This window comes from Metarhizium brunneum, chromosome 6 (assembly GCF_013426205.1).
Source record: "Metarhizium brunneum chromosome 6, complete sequence".
NCBI lineage: Eukaryota > Fungi > Ascomycota > Sordariomycetes > Hypocreales > Clavicipitaceae > Metarhizium > Metarhizium brunneum.
The window spans coordinates 688,923-714,162 of record NC_089427.1 but is presented as its reverse complement, the minus strand read 5'-3'; the positions used below and the strand labels follow the sequence as shown (position 1 = coordinate 714,162).

The window sequence follows — 25,240 nt, the reverse complement described above, 5'->3', positions numbered from 1 at the left end:
GCACCTTTCACCCGTGAACGACTACCTAAACAAGCTAACAGCTTGATTATTACATTAAGATGCCTTCTTACCCAAGCGTTCAAAATGAAGGCCTGTAAATAAATCATAATTTAAGAGGTTCCATAGTAATTTCATGTCTCTATACAACTATGTCCTGCCTGGGCTACATAAACGGACTATACTCGGTAAAAACATGAATACTTAGGTATAAATGCGACCACCAAAGCAAAGCAACATATGACGACAACAAAAACGTATGCTTCCAACCTATACCCCTGATGCATAGCACGACTATTGACCAGTAAGTATTTCCCCTTCGAGACTCCACCAACGCCGACGCTGAATTTAGATGCCGAACAATACTTTAAGAAGAAGTGCAGCTAGAACAATCACCAAGGCCACGATAGCTCGGTCAATCCATAGCGGGACCCCATCACCTCGTGAACCCATTGTGGCTGGCCGCCTTTGTCCCTGTTGTGATACTTGAGTGGATGTTCGGTCGATATCCCTTGATGAGGAGACACGGGACGCTGTCGGTACGCCTGAAGAAGACGATCCACGCTCCTCGGGTATGGAAGTCATTTGTGGTAGTTCAGCACTACCCCTGTTGACAGGCACTGTCTGTACAAAGCCTTCCGCAAGTTCCGCAGAATCAGAGTCGGGGTCCTCAGGGACCTGAGACCGATCCAGAGCCCTCGATTCACGGCCATCATCTTGCTGCCTAGACTCCATTTCATCTCTCCAGCCCATACTTAATTCCGTGGGCACTTTGACGTCATTTTTGGCCGGGGAACTCGATTCTTCAGACTGTCTTTCAGTTTCCGATATGATATCTGCATTTGACCGGGCACATGTAGAACACCTAAAAGTGCGGGATTCACGAGCAAGGCGGCGGCGAACCTCCTCCGTTGTGTCTAATCCACCAAGTTGTCCGCGAGCGTCCGTTTCCATGAAGCTGCGAAGTCTGTGTGGGGAAAACGAACTTGTCAGAATTACCGTACACCAATATAGAAATGGCAATGTCCAGTGGTGATGAAACATACGCTACAATTGCAGTTCGGATGCCCCAAGCCGGCTGCCATGTCTCTTCGTGATGGCCACTGATACTAAGACAAATCTCGCGATTCGCTTCGAATCGGCCATTAGGCGTGGTAAATCGGAAGCTTGGCGGTCGCAATGGATACGTGGGTGGGAGGACTATTCGGCCATGATAGATACCCTCGCCATAAACAGAGTTTGGAGGACCGCGCAGAGTAAAGTGCCATTCGAACAGATCAGTCTCGAGAGGCTCGGCCGTATAATCGGGAGAAGGAGAGTTAGAGATCTCGGCGGCTTCGCGTACTTATCTCGGAAAATTGTTAGATCATCCGCATATTACAAGAAACAGTCGCAAGAGAGCGCACGTCGCATAGGGCCTTGGGAGGCTCGGCACTTACGGATTCTCCGAATTGTTGGCGACTTGGAGCTGACTTGAGGAGTAGAATTATTCGGTTTTGTTGCCATAGCTGCGGCCGGAACACAGGATTAATGCACAGCGGATGACGCAGCGTGCGTTGTCGGAAGGGAGAGGGAGGCTCTTCAGTTTCGCAGGGAAGCTAACAGGACGCCAACCTTGCCTGCAAAGTAAGTGGCGAGCTGGGAGGACAGGTCAACACAGGTTAAATCGAAATTCAAATATACTGAATAGTCGTGACAATAGAGTATGTTAGTAGGTGTTGTGATAAAAACGGAGGTCTCTACCACCATGAACAAGGCTGAAGCTAGGACACGCTGCCGGACTCACATGCCAACGTGTCCGAATCAGTTTTGTTGGTGAGGGGCAGTCGCAGGGCTGGGAGTCTAACAGCTGAACGAATTCATAAGACCCATTACGCCAAGAAAGAACGTGATCATTAACAAGAATATGCTATCGGGAGCATGGGGTAGAACAAATCGTCTTCAAGCGTAGGCGCGGCTGGTTTGGATTCAAGGCTTCGTGCTCTAGAGATTTGAGGTCCTCCTACCTGCTATCCCATGTTGTACTCCGTACCAGCTCGGAAACCAGCCCCCGCTAGCTGGGTGTTGCAGAAGTACCAATACACCAAGGTCATTATGCGACGATACCTAACAGCCAGAGGCCGACGTCAACCAGTCAGAGTCGAGAAATAAAACTTACTAAGCAATCTAGTATCTCCGGATCGTCAAGTTTCAACGCATCAGACCTTCCACGTCGTCTCCAGCATCCGGTCAAGGGTAATCGACACAGAACGACAATAGAGGAGCCGGTTTTTTAAGCCACTCAAAGGTACTTCAAGTATCATCAAACTTTGTCTCTCTTCTTTGATGCGTCCCCGGAAGCCGACCTTACTGACAATTTCCACTAGAGCGTCTCACCAGTTTGCCGTGCGGGAGACAAAATCAAGCTTACCGCAGGACACACCTCATTACAACGCCTTTTTCCGATTAAAATATTACACAATGGGTCCCCCTAAACCTCCTGTTCCGCATGTGGCGCCTATTTATCGGTTGACGGCCACTGCTCTTGGTGCCGGAATGTGGTTCTGGGTGAGTAACACAATCTGCGCTATATTGCATTTTGAATCTCGTATATCCAACCGCAAGATGCAACTCCGAAAACTATGTTACTATTGATATATGCTAATGGGGTCGTGGAAAATAGTTGATGTACAGGGCTAAGAAAGACGGTATGCCATATTCGACGATTCACACTCCCCTAATAGTCGCCGAATATACCATTCAATCTCGAGGTATATTATCCCCATGGAATATCTACTAATTTTGAAGCAACAGGACCCGTTTTGATGGGCTGGAAACACCCTTGGGACCACTAGAGGCCGGCGGCCAACACCAGGGTTGGAAGTATGACTGGCAATGTCTAGCTGGAAGTATATTATCTGTATAACGCACACTGGGATTAAGGCCCTAAAAACAATCTCTAAACAGCGCATGGCTTCTCAAACAAATATTGTGCAACTCCCCAAGTGTCTCCTCCTCCGTAAGCGAACAATTCTGAGCAAGCCATGTAAAATATTTGCCAGCGGTTATACCAAGTCAATGCGTCTTGTTCTCCGTACGTCTCAACCAGATGCGGCCACATTTGCTTCCTGTTAGAAATCATTAATGACAACCAGTCCTAGAAGTAATATTAACAGGCATTCTAGTACTTTATTATTGGCTTACTTGGAACGCACCTCGCATGTCTTTGAGTAATGTGACCCGTTCACCCACCACTGCCTTTTGATGGACAAGTCCCTCTGAAAGTAGAGCAGCAGATCAACACAGGGCATGGTGCCGCCTGTGAAAAAATGTGTCGTCATCCAGCCGTCTTCGTAATCATACGGTGTGGTGTGATGCGCAAATATATGCACAAAAAGCTTTCCGCCGGCTCTCAAGGCCCGAGAGATCTTGGCCATGAGCAGCTCGTAGTTTTTCATATGCTCAAAAAGCTACCGGGATCGTAAAATGTTCAGGGAATTGGCACACGACAATGGAAGGGCGGAGTGCAACTAACCTCAATGGATACGATTCGGTCAAAGCTTTCGGGTTCAAATTCATAGTCCACAACATCCCCAGTGATTACTCTGACATTGGTTATATTTCGACGTGCCGCCTCGGATTCGATATAGTGTTTCTGCGTTCTGGAATTTGAAAATGCGACAATATTCGAATTTGGCAGCATCTCGGCGAAATATAATGCTCCTGAGCCCCAGCCACATCTAATACGCTACATTAGAAGGCCTGCCTCTTGTATCGCCATTTCCCCTTCGCCAAGGCGCACGCATGGAGTGAACGTAGTTCTTCGCTAAAGAAGATGTGCGCCATAAGAACTTACCCAAGATCAAGGATATCCATGCCGTCTCTCAAGTCTGCCTTGTCAATGTACGACCTCAGCATTGCAGTCTCGGCTTGCGCGAGTGTTTCATCACCTTGTGGGTACAGGCAGCATGAGTATTTCATTCGCGGTCCAAGGCACGCAGCTAGGACACCAGTTCCAACTTCATAGTGTTGCTTATTAGCCGTGTCTGTGGCAATAGCCATTGGCCGAGTCCTGAGCCTCTCGATATATGACATCTTAGTTTCGCATGCGTCGGTGAGAGACTTGCTTTCAATTGTTCTCAACCGCTCCTGAAGCTGTTTCCGAATCCCTAATCTGATAAGAGCATGGGGCAAATACCCCCGATCTAAAATCCATTCTGACCGCGCATGACGACATGAATTGAGCGTTAGAAAAATTCAGAAAACATATGCTGTGTTGGACACAGTACGAGGACAGAAGGGTTGGTCCATGGTACAATCTACGGTAACAATCCGCCGATAGTCAATTTAAACTGTATAGCAACTTGCCACATACCGTAGTTCATGTTTGGATGCTCGTAATGATGAAGTCCTCGGGATCCTCGGTGGCTCTCAATCCCCGCAGGCTGGTAGTTGAAGTATTGGTTGCAGAAGAGAGGGCAGTACTCTAGAAGAAAAGATGTGGGAAGATAGAAGTACAGACTGCCAATGTTGCCAAACTATTTCAGATTGGTTTCATACGTATAGCAGTTGTCAGGGCCTGGTTCAGTGTGGCGGATGAGTCAAATGGATGTAGTCAGATGAGGAGGTGAGGTCATAGACTGACCTGACGCACCAGACTTTATCCACGGCAAACCCCAGGCGGCCCCCCCGCCCCTACTTCACCAACAGAAGTGATACACATACGCACAGACCTGCAATTCTAATTGTAGTATTACGTTCAATGTTGTCTATATCCTGCTACCAACCACAAAACTTTAATATTTCCACATTTCTTCACGTATGACTTTATACTTCTTGCGCATTTTTGCCCTTCCCGTAATTCGCTGCTTGGCATGACCAATGACTCTTGCCAATCGCATTGCCAAATACTTTTCGAAGATCCAAGCAAAAGCAAAGTACGCCAGGCCCAAGACAATGAGAAATAGTTTATAATCCCACTCCATATAACTAAGTTCCATGAGTTCCTTAATCCAGTGTGCAGGGCCAACTACCATGTAAACAGTTATCATCAGCGCAGCCGCGATAGTGAGAGTGAAAGGCCCTGTTTAAAGTTAGCGGTATAATTTCTATCATTGCGGGATCTTGGTGCAACTCTCTCACAGTTATTCGCACTATTCTGCCTGAACGGTGGCCCTGCATTCAATACAACTCCGGATAATATATACTCAAAACAAGACGACAAGAAAAGTGCCGTGTTCTCCGAGTTTTTAATATTTGGTTCGTCATGTCCGACCTTGGGCGGTTTGTACCACGCTTGCTCTCTTACGGCGAGAAAAGCGGCCCCTTGAATAAGAACGCAGATAGCCATGAGCCCAAGAAGGGGCGTTAAAACTTTGCGAGAGACGAGATCCGCGGTTGGCCGTTTGCGACAAAGCAATGGAGCTGGTCCTGCCCAGCCCATAAATATAGCGATGGGTAAGATGAGAAGCAAATCAATAAAGAGAAATTGAAAATCGCCCAAATTAGACGCCTTAGCATAGAGAAAGCTGACCGACGTGAACTGTATAGCCGAATACAAACTCATGTATTTGAAACAACTGAAACTGGTCACGAGTGCCGCTCTCCCCTCCCTAATAATCATTAAAACTTGAGAAACGAGCCAAAATATAACGGAAAGGAAAGAAAATGGAGTAAAAGAGGGAGGAAGAGGTGGGGGGAGAGAGAAGCTGACAGGAAGCAGCAAGCATACCTAATAACTTCAGGCACACACCGAATGTCGAATACACGAGACGTAAAGGGAGCGGCAACAGAAGCTTCTGCCTCAGAAAGGGATATGCCAACATCAGCGGCCTTCAAAGCACCACAATCGTTAGCCCCGTCGCCACAAAAACCACAGCAAAAGTCGATGCTTTGTAGCTTTTCCACAAGTTCATGCTTTTCGTCCGGAGACATTCTGGCGAATATTTTCCCTCGGACGAGCACCTATTCAACAAGGTCAACTTCACATCACAGCACAAGACCATTGAACACATACGCGTTGCAAAACATCCGGGGATGAATAATCCACGATCCAACGAAACGCCTCTCCACTAACGGCTAGGGAAAAGTTCTGCAGGTTCGAGATATCGTATGGGAGGGAGACATCTTCCTCGGGTGGCGCGGGGAGCGGCTTTGTGATAGGGTTAGAAGGGCATATTAGTCAAGTTCCCGCTATAGAGAAACTCACTAGCAAGGTTAGCTTGTCAAGACAAAAGCGGTTGTTGTCAATGCTCTCCCACTGCAGCTCGGCCATAGGGTCACGAGCGTCTCCTAAACAATGGAATCACAGAGATTAGCTATTTGTTCATGACCTCATGTCGGGCCATGGTGTCCTACCTCGCACAAATCGGGGTACAAAACAATGTGCCTGTCTATCCAGTAATCCCGACTCGCGTGCAACACTGATGGCTGTTAGAATATTATCTCCGGTAACCATTATTGTACCGATATTTGAATCCAAGAGTTCTTTCAAGACACCCTCCGTTGTAGGTTTCAACTTATTCTCAAAAATGATGAACCCAACGAAATCGAGATTGCTCTCAACCTCCAACCTGGTCATTTTTTGTGCCTTGACCCAACTAAGCTTGGGAAGATGTCTGGTGGCACAGCCAATCACTCGGTAACCTTTATGAGTATAGTATGAGAGCAGGTCGTCATATCCATCGGGAACTGTTCAGGGTCAGTCAGGTCTCAACGCGTGACACAAGCACCGATAGCCAGGAGCTACTAACAACTTTCTGGGCGACAAATCTCTCTCATTGCCTCGGGAGCACCTTTGACAAAAATGTCACCGCTTTTTTGGCCAAAATGTCGCGTAATGACACTCGCTCTCCGAAGTTGAGATATAAACTCAAAGGACTTCAAGACACCTAGCTCGGTAGAATTCTTCCTCCTTCTATGTCAGTGGTAAAAGATCATCGTTGGAAGAGCCGAGGGTTCCATACATCTGGTGGACGAGCAATCGATGGCGTCAGTCCGCTTTGTTCATCATCATCACCACCCTCCACGGTTCTCTGTTTTCCCTCTTCAAACGACCAGCCAGTGAATTCGAACATCTTTTGATCCAGGGGATCACCAACGAGGTCTCCGTCAACTGATCTGAGAGAGTGGCATGTTGCCATTGTGTAAAGTGCCGCTTGGACAGTGGTCTTGCTTTTGGGTGTGATGCCTCTATTTCCAAGGACAGGTGCTCGAGACAAGAGCTCGCTGAACTTTTCGCCTTCTCCCAGGCTGATGCGAAGTCCGAGAACATCGAGGCCATCCTCTGTCAATGTGCCTGTTTTATCAAAGCACATTACGTCGATTTTTCCTCCCACGTTAACTCTCTGGGGACTGATACAAAAAATTTGTTTTTTCTTCAGGCGCGATAAGGCAAAGTTCGTGCCAATTGTCAGTGTCGCCGGTAGAGCAGGTGGTACAACGATCGTGATTAAATCAAGAGCACGAACAATAATAAAGTGCCATGCAAGTTCCAGCCTTAGAAAATTGACAAAAGACATGATAAAGCCCAGCACGGCAACAATGGCCATAACACTGATGTATCTGAAGGAATCTCGGTAAAATTTAAAACCCGAGGGCTTGGGGAAAAGCATGGACCGTACCAAGGACCCTTTAGTAGTGTTGAACCCTGTTCTAACAACAAGAGCTAAAGCCACGGCATCTTCATCTTCGCCCTCCTGGGGTCGTCTAGTCCGAATTATTTTCGTTCCACAGTATAGAAAATGCCGTGCGATCTCAGGGGATACTGAAGCAGCCGCAAGGTCCATGGAACATAGCGTTTCATCCGTAGCGGGGATCTTGGAAACTGGGACGGACTCGCCTACTCTCGTCAGATGTACTCCGTATTGACGTTAATTGTCATCCCTTACCAGTAAGCATACTCTCATTGACAATACAGTCACCGGTAAGTAAGAGACTGTCACTCGGGAACTGTGACAGGTTCGGGTCGCTCAATTCATAAATATCTCCTGGGACCAGGTCGCCGGACGGCACGTATTTCCCTGTATGCTGATTAGTATTTCTGTCCTGATGAGGTTGCGAGTTCATTTGGCGGCCATACAAAATCCGTTTCTGAGAACTCGTACATCGCATTCGAACCGGGAGATTTCACGAAGACGCAGCATTGTCTGGTAATATTAGCTCGCGTTTCTTCCTGTTTTTAGTTTGTTGAACTTACAGCACGTGTCTCGATTAGAGTCGCAGATATACTAGCCACGGACATGATGAATATGCATACGGCATAATAATAGTAAGAGTCCAGAGACCAAAGAATCAGGCTACCAATCTGAAATATATAGAAGGGGTGAAGGACCTGGTCAACTCGATTAGCCGTGTTCAATGATTCATCAGCTTGCTAGTATGGGGGATCACAAAGGCTCAATACCTCGTCTACAAGTAATTGACTGATGGTTTTCTGTTCGATGTCGATCAGATTGTTGCCAAAGATGGCTTCACGTATAATCTTATCGTCGCTGTCCAAGCCTGATCGAACAAGTCGTGCATCTGTCCATTCCGGATCTTTCCACCCAGCAGACAAAACAAATTTATCTTCAATGGGATGAAAATAAAGTCGAACATAGCGGTAATCCAGCGAGCGAAGATGGTCAATAAGTGGGTCGTTGTCATCGTCGAGGCTGTTGAGAAATGGCTTCTCCGGTATACCAAACACCGATGAGACAGGTCTACCATATTCTTGGGTCGTGACCTGGATGATGCTCAACTCACCCCATTGGTTTTCAATGACCACCCAATCACAATTCCTCAAAGAACAGGGCCGTCCAACAATGGCGATATACCAACGAGGCAGCCAGCGAAGGAGCAGAAATGCGATCCCGCCAGTAAGGAAGCACAGGGCTGTGTAGATTAAAAAACCTACTGTACTCGTCCGGAAACCGGCTACGACAATGGTCAAATCCTCGTTTGCCATGTATATCTTCTGGCTACTTCGCCCTTCGGCGCGAGCACTAGCAACAGTGGCCGTGCTGTCTCTACGGAGAAGATGTGCGTGAACGGAATCTCGCGATTGTGCTGACGAACGACGCCTTAACATGTAATCATCGTGGGTTGCCAAATATTCTCGGTCCGCTGAGTCCTCCTCGTCCTCGATGCCAAACTCGAGGTCGCCAAGATCGCTGAGGCTCCGTCTAACAAAACTTTCACTTAGGTCGGTAAAGGCGCCTGGCTCTTCCTCGCTTTCTGGTATCTCAGGCTCCTCGTAATATGTGAAGCTAGCTGTCGAGCCAGCACGGGCTCGGCGGTGGGAGAATGCAGAAACACTGCTGGGTAAACTTTCGGCCACGGGGCCTGAGTAGAGCTATTGACATTGCAGTTAGATAGATGTGTGAGTCAAGTAGGTAAATAGCCTTCTTCGTCATGAGATGTGTACCTCGTCGTGTGCCATTTCAACATCTTCGAATACACTGGAGCTGCTCTGGTTGGAGTTCAGGCGGTATAACGTCGTTGAACCGTTTGCCGCAGACGTGCCGTCGCCGCGGCTCAATCTATGTGTTCCGTCATGATCCATCACCTGATCTCACTCTTCACACGTCCACGTGGCATATCTGGGAGCTTCAGTTCGGCGTCTTCGCTTGCAGTTGACGGCTGTCGGGGCTACGATACCTAATTGATGGTAAGAAGCGTCAACAGAAATGGTGGTTCTGCCATTGGCGATTAGAAAACATGGTTGTGCAGGCACACTAGCTCCAGAACTTGCCTGGCTCGGAGTAAAATAAGTTATGGAGTACTACTACCGACCTAGGCATCTAAGTTAGAGGGAGCTAACTAGATCTGGCGCCCACCCCCCGCCGACACAGAATAAATGATGACGGTACGTACTCTCCAGCTTTGGCTGGTTGAGTCGCAACCTAGGCGACCTTGGCCATCAAACCCGTGGAGGACCTCACCCTGTTAGTCCATTGCCTGCAACGTACTTATGGTATACACTATTCTGTTTCCCCTGCAGTCTGTTTTGTTAGCCAGCGTCGAGTCAAGTAAAGTTCGTACAATATTATTCGAATACCTGCACATGTGAACCTACCTAGGTAGTTGTCCAACTGCCCGCTCCCAGGCACTACCCTGTAGTTCGTGCTTTTTTTTTTACCTTTGTAAGGAGAAGCCTCCGAGACCACTAGTTTGGTCGTCTATGGTATAGGCACTGCGAGCAGTTAGGCCTTGAACAGCACGTTGCTACCCCAACATGCCATTGCAGCTTGCGTACCTCGTGGTCACAGCAGGCAAGATACATACCTAGTAGTATATATCACACCGTCAGCGGACGGCATACACATGCGTCTCGTCCCCAGGCTGGCTTGGGGCGTGATGTGTGTCCTGCCGGCGGGTCTACAAAGTGGCGGAGACAACAATGACGGTGTGAATTCTCTATAGGCAAATCCGTACGTATGAATGCTTTCACCCGTAGTTGTTCTCTGTGAGGCGGCCTGTCGGACCATGCGAGGATTGTGGAAAGGGCTCCAAATTCGGAAATATGGCGTCGATTCCTTCTTCCCTTCCACAACTCGAATGTTCGACTGTTTGCTGAGTGACCTAAGAAGTCGAGTTCTAATTCTAGGTACTTTACCTAGGTGGATTTTGACTGGGCTGCCTGTTTAGGTCTGTTCGGGTCTGGCCCAACAAGCTCCAACCAGACCACACCGCGCCCAATTTTCTTTTTTTTTTTTTTCGCCCGCTGGCCTCCCCACCGAAATTTAGCCAACCGCCAAAAGAGCGGGCTCACTCGTCTCAACCTTCCCCTTCCTCATCCTCCACAGCCCCTTCACAAACCTCGCTCTCCCACCATCTACAAAGCCCGCTTGCTATTAGAACACATCGTGTTTCCGCTTAGCGAGCAAAATGGCCGAACCGATCAGAAACAAGCGACCCGACTTGACGGCCCCGTGAGTAATCTCTGCCCAAGCACAATCTGTCTCCCACCAAACTAATTACCCCACCTCCAGTACGCCTCAGAACACACCAGCTACCAATGCGCCCATCTCTTCCCACGCTCAGCAACCTGGCGTGGCTAGTATCATAGAAGGTAAACTTCCATACCTGAAATTCAGCCCTCGATCGTTGATTGTTTAACCACCCATATAGAGGACATGGATCGCGCCACTGCCGCAGCGATTTTCGCCCAGAACCCCAAACTGGTCCAAATGATTCAGGGCCGCCTGGGCTCGCTTATTGGTCGTTCTTCGGGATATATTGAGTCACTCCCCCCGGCTGTTCGCCGCCGAGTTGCTGGTCTGCGTGGCGTCCAGCATGAGCACTCAAAGCTCGAAGATGAGTTCCAGAAAGAAGTTCTGGAATTGGAGAAGAAATATTTCGCCAAGTTCACACCGCTCTACGAGAAGCGTGCCGCCATTGTCAATGGCCAGACGGAGCCGACCGAGGAAGAGGTCAAGGCTGGTAGCAATGAAGATGAAGAGCTCGAGGCTAATCCTTCAGGTACAACCGATGAGAGCGCACCGAGGCAGGACGATGTTCCCGAGGATGTAGCTGGCATTCCCGAGTTCTGGTTATCGGCCATGAAGAACCAGACGACGCTCGCCGAAATGATCACCGACCGCGATGAGACCGCACTCAAGCACCTGACTGATATTCGCATGGAATATCTTGACAAGCCTGGTTTCCGTCTCATATTCGAGTTTGCAGAGAACGAATTCTTTACAAACAAATCCATCACCAAGACATATTTCTATCAGAACGAGAGCGGTTATGGCGGTGATTTTATTTACGACCATGCAGAGGGTGACAAGATCGAATGGCGCTCTGGCAAAGATTTGACCGTACGTGTCGAAGCCAAGAAGCAGAGAAACAAGAGTATGACCCAAAATCTATACTTTGCGTGAATCGCATTGCTAACAATGAAACAGACACCAACCAGACCCGTATCGTGAAGAAAACGGTTCCCACTGAATCGTTTTTCAACTTCTTCTCGCCACCACAAGCCCCCAACGATGACGATGTAGAGGACGAAGAAGCCGTGGCCGATATCGAAGATCGATTGGAGCTTGATTACCAGCTCGGTGAGGATATTAAGGAGAAACTTATTCCTCGCGCCATTGATTGGTTTACCGGTGAAGCTCTTGCCTTCGAGGACGGCTTGGACGAGGATGACTTGGACGGCGATGATTTTGACGATGACGAGGACGATGATGAGGATGACATGAGCGAGGATCATGACGAGGACGAAGAGTCTGATGAGGAAGTAAGTTTGCATACCTGGTTTCACTTGGGTCATCAGTCATCTAATCAAGTGCTACCAGGATGAGTCCGGAAAGCCCAAACAGGAGGCTGCTGAGTGCAAGCAAAGCTGAGCAACTATGATGTTAAGAGACTGATAGTTGTGTGACCTATTATTTATTTATTTTGTTTTTGTTTTTTGAAACATAGTCTTGGCCACCAGTATGAAGCACTGGGCTGGTCAGTTGCATGACCAAATAATATGGCGACCGGCACGCTTGCCTGTAACGAATGTCGCAGAGGGCGAATATGATGCTGGTGTATCGGTTGATGGAGGCTTACGGATTAGTTCGGAGGGCTTTGAATTGATTTCATAGACACACAAGGGGGCTTATGATGATCGGTAGATATGCTCCTTTCTCTCTGGGAAGACAGTGACGGTTACTTGCAATCGCAACCAAGCTCCATACTTCGGCAAGAGCATTGTACAACATTGATGACCCGGCGTGGGATGACCCAGCAATATTAAGCCTATTGTTGGATCGGAGCAGAAGCAGAAGCACAGGGGTCTGTCTCATTTGGCTCTGCGATCTTGGAAGACAACTGCGCGTACTGATATATTTTAATCGAATAGAATGAGCTCCAGTATTTAATATGTTACGATACTAGCAGGAGTATCACAGGATAATACACTGGGTAAGTGTAGTGAATCAGCCCCTTCGTTCGTCCAAAAAAATGTGCTAGGTATTTCCCGCTTCGAAGAGACGAAGGCAATATGCATGAAATTCAATAGCCACAACGGTGATCGAACCCGCGTCGAATCGACAGCCAACATGCCAACATTCCATCGCTGGCCAAACCCGTCAACTCCGTCCAAAGGTCTGAATCAAGTGCATGCAGGATTATGTCTCCGGACGGAGCCCGCAGCCAGTGACGCGTGGAGTTGGAGCGGTACTTCTGGAAGGGGAATCGCGCGTTTTTGGCTAGAGCCATTTGGGAAAACAAGCCATTTTAACCAGAATTCGCTGAAATATGTTGACCAACTATTTAATCGGATATATAGTAATAAAGAAATATTATATATGGCTTTATATATTTGGACAGAAACGAGACACCTCGAATTGAGAGCATTATTGAAAAGTGCTCTGTAAAAACATATAAAACGCAGCGATAGAACTATCCCTCACGAAGAAAATGGTACTATTCTGAACACAAGGAGCGCCCCTGTGGGGTACCAGGCAGGCATGACGCCAGCAATGAAAGGACCATACGTTCCTTGGTACCAAGTAACCTTGTCTCACCCTCTGTGACGCATTTTCTTGCTTCAATGTTCCGACGTCCGTAGATCGGAGCACTAGTCTTGAGTGCAAGGGGTCTTTAATGTACATCTAGAAACGGGACAGACAGGTTGACGGGGCACCAATAGGAGTTCACTTCGCTCAGTGACCTAGCCTCTTGTGGGGTCTGGATCACGCAACCTTGTTGAGCAACATTAAAGGTCTGGTTTTTTTTTTTTTTTTTTAAAGTCTTCTAGCCCACGAGTCATACAGCACTTTGCCATAGTGCTCATAAATTGACGACCTACTTCATGCCCCAATTCGAACTACACTTTCGTATTGTAGTGACTCTTGATTTTAGTAGACAAAAAGATGGGAGAGAGCTGTTGCAAGATGGAAAAGTCTCTCTCTGCAATGGCTACATCATCCATCCACTTTCATAATATGGACGTACATACTTCATACAGTACTGCCGGGTCTACTTCAATGTACATTATACGTCCATACCTAGGTACCTTTAAGCCCACCTAATCGTAAGTACTTAAGTACCTACTTGGGTACTTAGAAGTAGCGACATGAAGTTTATGGGTGCCATTAGGGTAGTGTCCCTTACAACAAGGGTGAATGCATAATACAGGGTCTGGTCTGAAGGAATTACCTCAAGGGGATAGCTAAGGGTTACCACAACCAGTTTGTGTCCGACTTGAACACTCAGAGGAGTGGCGCCAGACCTGGAGGAGCTTAACAACATGATCCGGCGCGACCGGCCGTGTCATCAGTAAGTCTGGTACGGAGTACTTCAGTACATACTAGGGTCTGGTACTTTGAGCACCTGGCTGCCCCCCGAAGCCCCAGCTGGTGTTCAAATTTGCTTAAATACCTACGTATTTTCCGACCAGACTGTAACATGCTCTACCCCGCCAAACATTTACCCTCTCTTCTATTGTTACGACATTGATATTTTCGGACATAGTTATTGTATTGAGATCATTTCGCCATGACGCCCCCCGTCGATATTCATACAGTGACTTCAAGAACGGTCTCTCATAGCTGGGACCCGAACAATTTGTCGACCTCCCCAACGGCCACTTTCCAATCTCCGCCGTCTAGCTGGGGAGGGGCATTAGCTCATCGCGGCGCACCGAAACAGCTCAAACCTTTCAATACACAGGATATTAAAATTCTCCTTTTAGAAAATGTCAACACTACGGGACAAGAGATTCTTCGAGGACAGGGCTATCAAGTCGAGGCGCTCAGAACTTCTCTTCCTGAGGATCAATTGATTGCAAAAATTCGGTGAGTTCTGCAGCGGAAACCGCTATTGGTCGAATATCTACCCAGGGCTAAAATCACTGACTCCAAATTTTTCGCAGCGATGTGCATGTTATCGGTATCAGGTCCAAGACGAAATTGAACGAGCGCGTGCTGAGAGAAGCCAAAAATCTTCTGGTCATTGGCTGCTTCTGCATCGGGACGAATCAGGTCGATCTTGAATACGCTGCTCGCCACGGCATCGCAGTCTTCAACTCACCTTTTGCCAACTCTCGTAGCGTTGCGGAACTCGTTGTTGCGGAGATCATCACCCTTGCACGTCAGCTGGGCGATCGCTCCTCTGAGATGCATCGTGGAACGTGGAACAAGGTTAGCGCTAAGTGCTGGGAGATTCGAGGCAAGACCCTAGGTAAGAAAACATATGCGGAGCGATTATCATTTGTCTATACGGTGCCTCTTTTCCACGGCTGCTGCATCGAAGTAATGCGACACTCCCGTGCTTTGGGTATTGACCAGCTTCCATAGGTATCGTCGGATACGGTCATATTGGTTCACAGCTTTCGGTTCTCGCGGAGGCCATGGGCATGAATGTGATCTACTATGATGTGATTACCCTGATGGCGCTCGGTACTTCCCGCCAAGTTCCAGCTCTAGACAACCTTCTGGAAGAGGCAGATTTTGTCACACTCCACGTGCCCGATCTTCCGGAGACTCGAGGGATGATTTCAACGGCTCAATTCGAAAGGATGAAGAACGGATCTTATCTCATCAACGCCAGTAGAGGCACTGTTGTGGACATCCCGGCTCTGGTGAAAGCAATGCGATCTGGACAGGTTGCAGGAGCTGCCCTTGATGTGTATCCCAACGAGCCGGCTGCCAATGGTGACTATTTCAATAACAACCTGAATCATTGGGCAGAAGATCTCCGATCTCTGAATAACATTATACTTACTCCCCACATTGGCGGTAGCACAGAGGAGGCACAGCGTGCAATTGGTATCGAAGGTGAGCACTCCAATAGCAATATGTTTCCAATGTCATGATGCTGACTTGTTCAAATTTCAAAAGTCGCGGACGCTCTTGTTCGTTACATCAACCAGGGCATAACACTCGGAAGCGTGAACTTACCTGAGGCCCAATTGAGATCTTTGACGCTGGACGAACCAAATCATGCCAGGGTAAGGAGTCTTCCCCGTATTTCAGCAATGCCTTGTCTGAATACGTCGTAATTCCTGTTCGCTATTCTGTGCTCGTCCTTGGCTAATATTTGTTGCCTTCCAGGTCATTTACATTCACCGCAATGTCCCTGGTGTGCTTCGCAAAGGTGAGCCGAACATACACCCCCCTACCCTACATATGATATCTGTCTGGGTTCAGAGGTGGCTACTAACCTATTCCATAGTTAACGAAATCCTCGGCGACCACAATGTTGATAAGCAAATCAGCGATAGCAAAGGCGACGTAAGTCAAACTTGCCGATATATAGGTCTAGTGCTTGTCTAACATGACGTCACAAGGTTGCCTACTTGATGGCGGATATCAGCAATGTTCGCTACGAGGAAATCAAGGATATAACTGAAAGCCTAGAAGCACTGAGCTGTACGTATCTCTGCGATCGAATCAACCCATGCCCAATCACTAACGTCGATGTGTCTTTAGCATGTATTATGACGCGGGTGTTATATTAGATGTCCAGATTTGAGGAGTCCACAGATACATATGGGCTGCAGCACTCAACGTGCTGATGCCTGATGAGGGCCATGATGATTGGCAACTAGGTTCTGAGTTGCAGGAACAGTCATGCTTAGGCTAGGGTTGCACATTTGGCGTTGGGAATTATTATGGAAAAGTGATGGTAATGAATTGGCATAATTCGTACAGTTGAGCTCAACAACAACTTCAGCATAGAGTGATGAACCTTTGACGTTAAACAACTAAAATCTTTGCAATTGAGGATAGAAAAAAAGCCCCTTGTTGTGTGCTATGTCTTTCATGACAATTTTCAACGAACCTTGGACGGTGGTTTCTCGACAGGCAGATTATGAACACTGTGGACAATCACTAGACCCCTGAATTTCAATTTGCTTCAAGTCCCGGAGGCCTGATATAACTACCTAGGTAGCTAATGTACTGTGTATTCGTTGCGCAGTATTCTTTAATGACCATCGGGGTTTGTTTCAGATTCCCACGGTGCTGGTGGAGAGACTGCAATGCCAGTGAGCATGCAAAGATACTTAAAGCTCCGAATACTTCCCACTGGCATTTCCAGAATATGCCCTTCCGTAATACTGCACACCCATCGAGTTGAAGTACCAGAACACCGTAAAAGCAATTTGCCAATGAAAACCTCGAGTTGTGCTAATAATTCTGCATGTCCAACTGCATAACACGTGACATTGTGCTGGAATTTTTGACTTCAAGTCTCATTGGGATTTGGAGTGTATGAAGTGCTCTGAGGTCCATGACTGTCAATTTTAGAATTAACTCTGTATACATAGTAATGCAGGAGGGCGAAATGTTGGGCACACTGACAATTAAAGACAAGCTCCCCGCTCGGAGACAAAATATAGTGATAGAAAATTTATGTAGAGACTGGTACATACCTAGGTACTTAAGTATGTATTGGTAAAGCCTTTGGGCCTACAATACTTATAGCCTCCCACTACAGGTAGAGAGACTTCAATGTTGTTTCTCTATCAGATGGGGAGGTAAATGCACAGGTGCAGTGACGACCCTCGCACAGACCTACCTACCTACCTAGGTAGTCCCTAGCACCTTTGTTTGCTAGGGACTCTCATGTGTGCGCCACAATATGGAGGTCTTTCGAGCATCGAAGGAGCATGCCCGATCTTTACTCAAAGGAGGAAAGAGCGCCTGTGTGTGGGAGGACCGAACACAAACAACTATCTGGTGCCCAGACTCCCTTTAGAGTGCTCAGGACATAGGTGCCCTCAGATGGTAGCAAGCAGAACAATCGCTCATATTGACCACAGGCGTCGATAGCGGTACGTTTACGAAATGTACCATAACATGCGAGACGATCTGATACAATGCGCCCTGAGAAACGGGGCCTCAGCGCATTAAGCCCCTGCATTAATGAGCGGACTTCAAGACCCAGACTTTGACTCCGAGTGCCCAGTGCCAGTGCCACCAACCACCCAACCCCTGGCGGGCCTGGTCCAATCTGGAGAAGTTTGGAAGCGCGTTGCGGATTGGTGGTTTTGCTATTTCGTAACAATCGCTGGCGTACCACCTGCACTTTAGTAGCTTTCACCGAACTCCTTGTTGGTATCCTGTTGAGATTTCATTTTGTACTTTCAACTCTATGCCAGGTCGCTTACCCTTCCAAAGGGTTGTTGGACTTTGGGCCTATTCTCTGCGTTTGGACTTTGTCGGTCCCTGTACTCCGTACACCGTCCTGGCATTTTGAAGCTTGCCCCGTATTTTGGACCCGCCCCCCTTTATTGTATCCAAGTGGCTCAAGACGTCAGGGAGCTTCTTTGAAGTATCCTCCGTCCATGAAAGAACCATCACCCAAGTCACCTTCTTAACATTCCTAATAACACACGCCACCGTCTTTTGTCGATTCTCAACCAGCGCCTTGCCTGGTAGTCCTCCCTATGGCATCGACATACGACGTTGGCACGAGGGCGTGGCAGCCTGATGCTGCCGAGGGTTGGGTAGCCTCGGAGCTGGTCAGCAAAGACATTGACGGCTCAACAGCAAAACTTGTTTTTAAACTTGATAATGGCGAGGTATGTCATCTATTCCCCAGCATTGGAGCATTCAGAATTCTATTGAAGGCCTTGGCTTACCGGTATTTTCCCTTCCGTTAGACCAAGACCGTCGAGGTTCCAGTCGATGCCTTACAAAGCGGGAATCATGCATCATTACCGCCCCTGATGAACCCTACGATGCTGGAAGCCAGCGATGACCTTACCAATCTATCCCATCTTAACGAACCTGCTGGTACGACAGCCGACTGGGATTTTGAGACGTTCACCAATATCGAATATTAAGCTGATATTATCCGTAGTGTTACAAGCGATCAGATTACGATATTTACAGAAGGAAATCTACACTTACAGTGGAATTGTCCTCATTGCAACGAATCCGTTTGCTCGAGTCGACTCCCTTTATGTACCGGGTATGGTACAAGTCTACGCTGGGAAACAGCGGGCGACCCAAGCTCCGCATCTTTTTGCCATCGCCGAAGAGGCCTTCATGTACGAATATGCTATATCTTTGCTCTACGACATCACACGCACTAACGTCAAGCACTAATTCAGAGACATGATTCGAGATAACAAGAATCAGACGATTGTTGTGTCTGGCGAATCGGGTGCCGGGAAGACTGTGAGCGCCAAGTATATTATGCGGTACTTCGCGACCAGAGAATCACCCGAAAACCCAGGAGCCCGCTCCAAACGTGGTCCTGAAGCCATGAGCGAGACCGAAGAGCAGATCCTGGCTACTAACCCTATCATGGAAGCTTTCGGCAACGCTAAAACGACAAGAAATGATAATAGCTCGCGATTTGGCAAATATATTGAGATCATGTTCGACGAAAAAACGAATATTATCGGTGCCAAGATAAGAACGTACCTGCTAGAACGATCGCGTCTGGTCTTTCAACCCCTCAAAGAGCGAAACTACCACATCTTTTACCAGCTTGTCGCCGGTGCCTCTGACAGCCAACGCCAGGATCTTGATATCCTACCGATTGAGCAGTTCGAGTATCTGAACCAAGGCAATTGTCCTACTATTGACGGTGTGGATGACAAAGCTGAATTTGAGGCTACCAAGAAATCTTTGCAGACGATTGGCGTATCAGAGGCTCAGCAAAATGACATTTTCAAGCTTCTGGCTGGTTTGCTGCATCTTGGTAATGTGAAGATCACAGCGTCCAGAACCGACAGCGTCCTTGCGCCAACAGAGCCGTCGCTGGAGAAGTCCTGTGCCATTCTCGGAGTCGATGCGCCTGAATTCGCCAAATGGATCGTCAAGAAACAACTAATCACTAGAGGCGAGAAAATCACATCAAATTTGAGCCAAGCTCAGGCCATTGTTGTGCGTGATTCGGTTGCCAAATTCATCTACTCAAGCTTGTTCGACTGGCTAGTGGAAATTATCAACCGTAGTCTGGCTACAGAAGAAGTTCTCAACCGTGTAAAATCCTTTATTGGCGTCCTGGATATCTACGGATTCGAACATTTTGCTAAAAATTCGTTTGAGCAATTTTGTATTAATTACGCCAATGAGAAGCTGCAACAAGAATTCAATCAACACGTGTTCAAGCTGGAACAAGAAGAATATCTAAAAGAACAGATTGACTGGACATTCATTGACTTTTCGGACAACCAGCCATGTATCGACCTCATTGAAGGCAAACTCGGCATCTTGTCCCTCCTGGACGAAGAGTCCAGATTGCCCATGGGTTCGGATGAACAGTTTGTTACAAAGCTTCACCATAACTTTGCGACAGACAAGCAACACACGTTTTTCAAGAAGCCTAGATTTGGAAAATCCGCCTTCACTGTCTGTCATTACGCCATCGATGTAACCTATGAATCAGAGGGCTTCATTGAAAAGAATCGAGACACTGTGCCGGATGAACACATGACAGTACTCCGGGCTACTACGAACCCGTTTCTGAAACAAGTGCTTGATGCTGCCTCAGCTGTCAGGGAAAAAGATGTTGCTTCTGCTTCCTCAAATGCTGTGAAGCCCGCCGGTGGTAGGAAAATCGGGGTGGCCGTTAACAGGAAGCCTACACTGGGGGGCATTTTCCGATCTTCTCTCATTGAATTGATGAATACAATCAACAATACGGACGTTCATTATATTCGGTGTATCAAGCCTAATGAGGCCAAGGCAGCGTGGCAATTTGAAGGTCCCATGGTCTTAAGCCAGTTGCGTGCTTGTGGCGTTTTGGAGACCGTTCGCATTAGTTGCGCTGGATATCCTACCAGGTGGACATATGAAGAGTTTGCACTCAGATATTACATGCTTGTGCATTCTGATCAGTGGACCGCAGAGATTCGCGAAATGGCCAATGCCATCCTGACAAAGGCTTTGGGTACAAGCACTGGCAAAGGGCTGGACAAGTATCAGTTGGGTCTAACCAAGATCTTCTTCCGCGCTGGCATGCTTGCATTCCTGGAGAATCTACGAACGAGTCGACTGAACGGCTGTGCCATTCTCATTCAGAAGAATTTGAGAGCGAAGTACTATCGTCGTCGATATCTGGAGGCCCGAGAATCTGTTATTCGTTCTCAGTCTGCCGCCAGAGCCTATATTGCTAGAAGACAGGCACAGGAGCTCCGCACTGTAAGAGCAGCGACTACAATTCAACGTGTATGGCGAGGCCAGAAAGAACAAAAGAAGTTCTTGGCTATCCGAAAGGATATGATTCTCTTCGAGTCGGCAGCCAAGGGTTATCTTCGACGAAAGCAGATTATGGAGACCAGGGTGGGCAACGCCGCACTCGTCATTCAGCGGGCATGGCGATCCCGTCGACAACTACAGTCCTGGCGCCAGTATCGTAGAAAGGTGACGTTGATTCAAAGTCTGTGGCGTGGTAAGCTTGCGAGACGAGGCTACAAGAAGATTCGGGAGGAGGCTCGCGATCTGAAGCAAATTTCGTACAAGCTGGAAAACAAGGTTGTTGAACTTACTCAGTCTTTGGGGTCGATGAAAGAAAAGAACAAAAACCTTGCGGCACAAGTTGAGAACTACGAAAGTCAGATCAAGTCGTGGAAGAATCGACACAACGCACTTGAGGCAAGAACGAAGGAACTGCAGACCGAGGCTAACCAGGCGGGTATCGCAGTTGCGCGTCTACAGGCAATGGAGGAGGAGATGAAGAAACTACAGCAGGCATTCGATGAGTCAACAGCAAATATTAAACGAATGCAAGAAGAGGAGCGTGACTTAAGAGAATCACTACGCCTGTCAAACACAGAACTGGAGTCTGCAAAGCAGACGAGCAATGACAGAGAAAAGGACAATGTCAGTCTCAGACAAGAGCTTGACGCTCTGCGTGACGCTTTGGAAGTGGCCAAGAGAACCGCTCCTGTCAATGGAGATCTCGCCAATGGTACCCCGGCGACAGCATTGACAGGTACTGGACTCATTAACCTCGTTGCCTCCAAAAAGCCGAAGCGTAGAAGTGCCGGAGCTGAGCCCCGAGATTTGGATCGCTTCAGTGCCGCCTACAATCCTCGCCCAGTCTCCATGGCTGTCACAAACACTGCTCATCGGCAGAACTTGTCCGGTACAACGTATATTCCTGGGGTTGATAACATTGAAATGGAATTAGAGTCCCTTCTTGCCGACGAGGATGGCTTGAACGAAGAGGTGACCATGGGCTTGATTCGCAACCTGAAAATTCCCTCACCAAATTCAACCCCTCCGCCTTCCGATAAAGAAGTGTTGTTCCCCTCCTACCTCATTAACCTAGTCACCTCTGAGATGTGGAATAATGGGTTTGTCAAGGAATCAGAACGTTTCCTAGCAAATGTGATGCAATCCATTCAGCAGGAGGTAATGCAACACGACGGGGACGAGGCAATCAACCCTGGTGCATTCTGGCTTTCCAACGTCCACGAGATGTTGTCATTCGTTTTTCTTGCTGAAGACTGGTACGAGACACAGAAGACTGATAACTACGAATATGACCGCCTGCTTGAAATTGTCAAGCACGACCTCGAGAGCTTGGAGTTCAATATCTACCATACTTGGATGAAGGTCCTGAAGAAAAAGTTGCACAAGATGATCATCCCAGCTATCATTGAATCGCAATCTCTTCCTGGTTTCATCACCAATGAGAGCAATAGGTTTTTGGGCAAGCTTCTGCAGTCCAACTCTGCCCCAGCATACAGCATGGACAATCTATTGAGCTTGCTCAACAGTGTCTTCCGGGCCATGAAGGCTTTCTACCTGGAAGACTCTATTCTCACACAGACGATCACAGAGCTTCTTCGCCTTGTCGGCGTTACTGCATTCAATGACTTGCTCATGCGCCGCAACTTCCTCTCATGGAAGCGAGGCCTGCAAATCAACTATAACATCACGCGCATTGAGGAGTGGTGTAAGAGCCATGATATGCCAGAAGGCACGCTTCAGCTTGAGCATTTGATGGTAAGCTAGTTTGATTTCGGATAACCAAAGTTTGGCGATGAACATTTTACTGATATCCTTTACTATGGCTTAGCAAGCAACAAAACTCCTTCAACTCAAGAAAGCTACTCTAAACGACATTGAAATAATCCAGGACATATGTTGGATGTATGTGCTGCTGTTGCTCTAGACCAAGAAAACGGTTGGCATTGCTCATGGCTAACACCCTTCCTTCTAGGCTCTCACCAAACCAAATCCAAAAGTTGCTAAACCAGTACCTAGTCGCAGACTACGAACAGCCTATTAATGGAGAAATCATGAAGGCTGTTGCCTCTAGAGTGACTGAGAAGAGTGATGTACTGCTTCTTCAGGCAGTTGATATGGATGATAGCGGACCCTACGAGATTGCAGAACCTCGAGCGATTACTGCGCTCGAGACTTACACCCCATCTTGTAAGCTATACTAATAACTCGCGTTATGTTTTGCCTTGAGCTAATCTACCCACAAGGGCTGCAAACTCCTCGTTTAAAACGATTGGCTGAAATAGTCTCGGCTCAAGCTATCGCCCAACAAGAAAAGCTCGAGTATGGAAATGCCGGCGAATTCGAAGGCCAAGACGACGATATTCTTGAAGCAGATGAAACCGCTGTTGAGCCTGCACAATAAAAGAAGTAAACCATCTACGCAGGTTTTGTAATTTTTCGATTTTGCAAACAGTAGCTGGAAGATCATAGAATAGACGCTGTACATTTTATTGGGTTTGTTTTGACCACTGGGTAGAGGATGCGTTGCTAGGCTGCTATGCTTACGACCCCAGTCAAGCTGTGTATGGATCTTTGAGGAGCTTGGCGCACACTATGACATGTCATGTATTGCAGATGTATGAGGGAAGATGTTGCGACTTCAAGGCACTGTTGACTGAGGGATTATCGCCGACGTATTCGGAAACGATCAGTTGTCTGGCAGATGTTAGGCACTTATCTATTGATGTAAATGTATGTCTAGCTATGATGACGCATTTTTGGGTCTCATTTTATAATTAGACTCTAGGGATTCCCCTTCTTTTAATGAAAAACAACAATGTATGGCATTCGTTAACCGTGTCGTAGAATATGGATCTCGGACCTGGAGTGGCATATATGCATCAAAGCGAGGATGTGCCTCGGTGTAGGCATAGTATGAACTCCAAAATGTGGAGTTTTAAAGTACTGGGGCGGTAACGCTCTAGAATTCTCTTCGAAATTTGACCGCTGACATTCAAAGACATTTCGGGCTGAGGGAGGGTTCCCAAATAATATCGAGGAAAAAGAAAACATAAACAACTGACAAGTCTATTTATATACAGTGTCACAGGAGCAAGATGAGACAAAGCCCGAACATCATTGTAACTGGAACTCCCGGTGTGGGCAAGACCACCCACAGCGAGATTTTGGCAGAGCGAACTGGACTTCGACATGTCTCCGTGAACCAAATAGTCAAGGATAAGGAGTGTCACGAAGGTTGGAGTGACGAGTACCAGAGCTGGATTGTGGATGAAGACAAAGTAAGAATAGGCCGTCCACTACCTAACAACTCACTACGACTGACTGCGAATACTTTTCTCAGCTACTAGATGCCATTGAGGAAGATGTCAAAGCTGGTGGCTGTATAATCGACTGGCATGCCTGTGATCTTTTCCCACGAAGCTGGATAGACCTGGTTGTGGTTTTGAGGGTGGATTCTTCAACCTTGTTTGACAGGTTGACGGCTAGGTGAGCAACATGGCGACCCCAAATGTGCAATGCCGTTCTTTATTCTCTGTCATACATTCTCAAAGAGCCAGAGTTGGAAGTCTGATGCATCTTATGATAAATAGAGACTATGCCGAAGCCAAGCTTCAGGAGAACCTGGACTCGGAAATCATGGAGGTGTTACTTCAAGAGGCACGGGAGGGCTTTGATGAGGAGATTGTCATTGAGCTGATGAGCAACACCTCTGATGAGATGGAGTCTAATGTAGACCGGATTGAAGCGTGGGTTAAGCAATGGAAGCTGGATAATACTTCTGCAGGTAATTCTTGAATAGCAAGACTTGAAGGGCAAAGGGGTACAAGAGAAGATATTTGATAGACTGAGAAGGTGGAGCGACGTCTGCTTTCTTTAGAAAATTGCAACAATATATGAGCCATCACGACTGGGGGCTTCCTGTTTGGATGCTTCGGGTTATATGTTCCCGCCACTATTTTGGTATGCACATAACGGGGCTTTAGTTTTGCCTGCTCTCTCATCAGAATGGACCAACATTTGCAGCACAGCTCCTAGAAAACTGCTTCCAGTTATACCACCATTCCTGTTCTGGGCATCTGGAACCTGAGCCAACATATCTTCTCTCGAAATTGTGCACCTTTTCACGA

General features: G+C 47.6%; 7 protein-coding genes across 7 annotated transcripts; 4 read left to right on the top strand and 3 right to left on the bottom strand.

The window, feature by feature from the left end:
• Positions 1-345: 345 nt before the first annotated feature.
• Positions 346-1,503, bottom strand: UBE2J1 (Ubiquitin-conjugating enzyme E2 J1; the record flags this gene model as incomplete). Its single annotated transcript, XM_014691285.1, has 3 exons — positions 346-964; positions 1,044-1,341; positions 1,437-1,503. The coding sequence occupies 3 exons, from the start codon at positions 1,501-1,503 to the stop codon at positions 346-348; spliced, it is 984 nt and encodes a 327-aa protein (XP_014546771.1).
• A 1,673-nt stretch (positions 1,504-3,176) lies between these two features.
• CNMT ((S)-coclaurine N-methyltransferase) lies at positions 3,177-4,071 on the bottom strand (the record flags this gene model as incomplete). Its single annotated transcript, XM_014691286.2, has 3 exons — positions 3,177-3,446; positions 3,512-3,716; positions 3,833-4,071. 3 exons carry the CDS (start codon positions 4,069-4,071, stop codon positions 3,177-3,179), a joined length of 714 nt encoding a protein of 237 aa, XP_014546772.2.
• Positions 4,072-4,772: 701 nt separating this feature from the next.
• Positions 4,773-9,520, bottom strand: G6M90_00g095570 (uncharacterized protein; the record flags this gene model as incomplete). The annotated part of the gene is made up of 12 exons (XM_066131497.1): positions 4,773-5,059; positions 5,727-5,940; positions 5,993-6,127; positions 6,185-6,267; positions 6,334-6,666; positions 6,729-6,882; positions 6,942-7,816; positions 7,866-7,997; positions 8,057-8,123; positions 8,174-8,308; positions 8,381-9,310; positions 9,383-9,520. The coding sequence occupies 12 exons, from the start codon at positions 9,518-9,520 to the stop codon at positions 4,773-4,775; spliced, it is 3,483 nt and encodes a 1,160-aa protein (XP_065987585.1).
• Positions 9,521-10,845: 1,325 nt separating this feature from the next.
• On the top strand, positions 10,846-12,311 carry G6M90_00g095560 (uncharacterized protein; the record flags this gene model as incomplete). Its single annotated transcript, XM_014691288.1, has 5 exons — positions 10,846-10,889; positions 10,950-11,029; positions 11,089-11,814; positions 11,868-12,202; positions 12,261-12,311. The coding sequence occupies 5 exons, from the start codon at positions 10,846-10,848 to the stop codon at positions 12,309-12,311; spliced, it is 1,236 nt and encodes a 411-aa protein (XP_014546774.1).
• A 2,140-nt stretch (positions 12,312-14,451) lies between these two features.
• Positions 14,452-16,414, top strand: SER33 (D-3-phosphoglycerate dehydrogenase 2; the record flags this gene model as incomplete). The annotated part of the gene is made up of 8 exons (XM_014691289.1): positions 14,452-14,750; positions 14,828-15,135; positions 15,252-15,731; positions 15,795-15,904; positions 16,008-16,050; positions 16,129-16,187; positions 16,244-16,325; positions 16,386-16,414. The coding sequence occupies 8 exons, from the start codon at positions 14,452-14,454 to the stop codon at positions 16,412-16,414; spliced, it is 1,410 nt and encodes a 469-aa protein (XP_014546775.1).
• Positions 16,415-18,346: 1,932 nt separating this feature from the next.
• Positions 18,347-23,514, top strand: MYO2 (Myosin-2; the record flags this gene model as incomplete). Its single annotated transcript, XM_014691290.1, has 7 exons — positions 18,347-18,481; positions 18,563-18,695; positions 18,763-18,952; positions 19,016-22,868; positions 22,942-23,015; positions 23,086-23,300; positions 23,357-23,514. The coding sequence occupies 7 exons, from the start codon at positions 18,347-18,349 to the stop codon at positions 23,512-23,514; spliced, it is 4,758 nt and encodes a 1,585-aa protein (XP_014546776.1).
• A 694-nt stretch (positions 23,515-24,208) lies between these two features.
• HBR1 (Adenylate kinase isoenzyme 6 HBR1) lies at positions 24,209-24,908 on the top strand (the record flags this gene model as incomplete). Its single annotated transcript, XM_014691291.1, has 3 exons — positions 24,209-24,391; positions 24,454-24,599; positions 24,704-24,908. The coding sequence occupies 3 exons, from the start codon at positions 24,209-24,211 to the stop codon at positions 24,906-24,908; spliced, it is 534 nt and encodes a 177-aa protein (XP_014546777.1).
• Positions 24,909-25,240: the final 332 nt, after the last annotated feature.